Below are 2,673 nucleotides of genomic sequence, written 5' to 3'. Positions count from 1 at the left end.
AACCCCGTGACCTTGGGCAGCCTCCCCCGCACTCGCTCTCGTGCCGCAGGGCCCGTGGGCCTGACACCCTGGGACTCCCGCCACCGTCCTGACAATAAGCTTCTCAGGTTCCGCGGCCCTTCTGCGCATTTTAACCAGCCAAGGTCACCAGCACCACCCAACGTGGAGATGGCAATCTCTCTGTATGTCGCTGGCATCTAAAAATACCTCGTCCTCGGGCCAGAGGCGCGGGACATTCCTGGCTCCGCACAGCTGGTGCCTCTCCAGCCGGCTCCGTGGGATATTAAATAGGAACTGAGAGAAAAAACACACACCTGAAACCTTCCGAGGTCAAATACATTTTGCAAAGTAACTTTTGTTAGACAAAGTCAGACAGGGTTTCCCGCAGGCCTTGCCAGAGCCTTTCACCCGCCCGTGCACCCTGTCGGTGGCTGCGGGGCAGGGTGAGGGGCCTCAGGAGAGCATCGAATATGTTGGCCTGCAGGTTTGAGCGCAGGGTCATCTCTGGGTCCCCAGCAGGAAGGGCCCCCCGTGCCAACAGGTGCCGGCCCACCCCCGCCCCCCATGCTTTTCCGAGGCCCACAGGATACAGTGCGGGCAAAAGTAGGGTTACAGTTGTTGGTATGGAAAATAATGCAATAATTAATAATAAAGCAAGAATAAACTCTCTGAACCTCCTTTGGCCCCGCCCTGTGCATGTGGTCGTGGATTGGAACTCGGGGAACCGGCCCGGCTTTTCCACGGGCGTCTTATTCCCGCCGTGTTGGAGTAGAGCCGCGACGGCCAGTGTCCGGGCTGGGGGAGCCGGGTCCGGCCGTGGGCCTGGGCCCGAGAGTCACGAGCAGCGGATGGTGTGGGTCATGGTTCCCAGGGAGCCCTCCCCGGGCCTGAGGGGCCCTCTTCTGCGAGGGAAGGTGAACGTGAGCTCAGGGCTGCGTCTCGCTACCTGGCGACCTCCCTAGTCTAGAGCCAGGGGGTCAGAAGCTGGGCTGCTGGAAACGCAGCCTCTGGGACAGGGCACTGTCACCCGCCCCCGACCGAGGGGTAAGCCCTGAAGCCAAGACCAGAGGTAGACCCACAGCCTGAGTCCCGGGAGGCCTGAGTCCTGGGAGGCCTGAACGGGTCCCCTCGACGGGAGGGGGAGCCGGGAGCGACTGCCCTGAGGGAGAATCCTGGCGGGTGGGCCTGGTGCGGGACCGACACCTCCCAGGCCCGGCCCCTCGGGAGCTCACTGACTCTGTCCTGTGTCCCTGCAGGTGCAAGTGTAACCTGCACGCCAACCTGTGCTCCGTGCGCGAGGGCAGCCTGCAGTGCGAGTGCGAGCACAACACCACGGGCCCCGACTGCGGCAGGTGCCGCAAGAACTTCCGCACGCGGTCCTGGCGCATGCACACACATGCACACACATGCGCACACACACATGCACACACACGCACACCTTTGAAGGCTGACTTATGGCACAGCGGCCTTCAGAGGTGACGGCTGGCCCCTCCCGCTCCTCCTCCCAGGAGCCCAGCCCACCTCCTTGCTGCCAGGACCTTCTTTAGTCCCTGCCACTTCCTCTGACTGGCAGCCTCTCCGGCATCGCCTGCCCTGGCGGCCTCCCCTTCCCCTCTTGCACCCATTCTCCATCCAGAAGAACCCCCAGGGCCCCGGCCCACAGGCTGAGGTGCTGCCCAACCATGGCCGCAGGCTGAGACCCTTCTCTCCACAGGTGCCGCTGCGGGCTCCGCTGTTGGCAGTGAGTACACACCTGGGCCCCCCTGGGGCCGGACGGGCCTGCGATGCCCGCTGCTTGCATGTGCTGGGAAGAGCAGGAGAGGAAAGCAGGGAGTCTCCTGCCCCCCTGGGCCCCGGGGCGCCCCTCCCCAACTGTGCATCGCCATCACCTTTCCCCGCTCCCTCCACCCCTTCGCTGGGGCTGCAGCCCCCACTGCTCCTCCCACCAGCTTCTCCTTAGTGCTGCTTTGGAAGCGCCCCATGACCCCGCGAGTCCTGGCCCCTCCCTCTCAGGCCAGGCAAGAGAGGGCTCACCTTCCCCACCAGCAGCAGAACCCCCAGCCTGACCGTGGGCAGGCCTCCCTCTGGGCATCGCGGGGGTTGGGGGTTGGGGGGGAAGCCGGGTCCTAAGACGGCCAGCTCAACTCAGGCCCCAGAGTAGTCAGCCCTGGGGCGGCCTTGCCCCTGGCAGGTGTGCCGGCTGCTCGGAGCACCACCAGCGTCAAGCAGCCAGCGGTGGGAGATCCCAAACCTCAGAAGTGCTTCTGGAGGCGCTGCCTCCCTCCACCTCTCTGGACCCCAGGGGCCGAGAGAGCACCAGAGGAGGCTGGGCCTGGGGGGGCCCAGGTCCACTCATGGGGTCCCATGTTGCTTCTCTGCGTTGCCCCCACCTGCCAGCTCCCACCCTCGCTCGCTTCTCTCTCTCAGCCGCATCGACAGGTCCCAGGAAGACCCTGGCCCCAAGCCCCTGGGGCCCCTGTGGCCATGAGGGCGGCCCGATCACTCCTGCCCCCCATCCACTGGGCACAGAAACCGCCGAGGTGGTGCGGTGTCTGCCTGTACGCGGTGGTCTGTGTGGGTGGGAGGCGGTCGCGTGCACCCACGCACACGTGCACCCACACACACGAGGAACCTTGACTCCACTGGCTGAGCTGCTGCTGACTGGGTGTAAGA

General features: G+C 65.1%; 1 protein-coding gene across 1 annotated transcript in view; it reads left to right on the top strand.

The window, feature by feature from the left end:
• NTNG2 (netrin G2) overlaps nucleotides 1-2,673 on the top strand; it is a 54,519-nt gene that overhangs the window by 39,576 nt on the left and 12,270 nt on the right. The window contains exon 5 of the mRNA XM_005882152.1: nucleotides 1,257-1,388. Within this exon, the coding sequence (XP_005882214.1) occupies nucleotides 1,257-1,388 (132 nt within the window). The remainder of the gene's footprint in view (nucleotides 1-1,256; nucleotides 1,389-2,673) is intronic.

The sequence above is a fragment of the Myotis brandtii genome, unplaced genomic scaffold, assembly GCF_000412655.1.
Source record: "Myotis brandtii unplaced genomic scaffold, ASM41265v1 scaffold699, whole genome shotgun sequence".
NCBI classification, from domain to species: Eukaryota; Metazoa; Chordata; class Mammalia; order Chiroptera; family Vespertilionidae; genus Myotis; species Myotis brandtii.
This window is presented reverse-complemented; position numbering and strand designations above follow the sequence as displayed.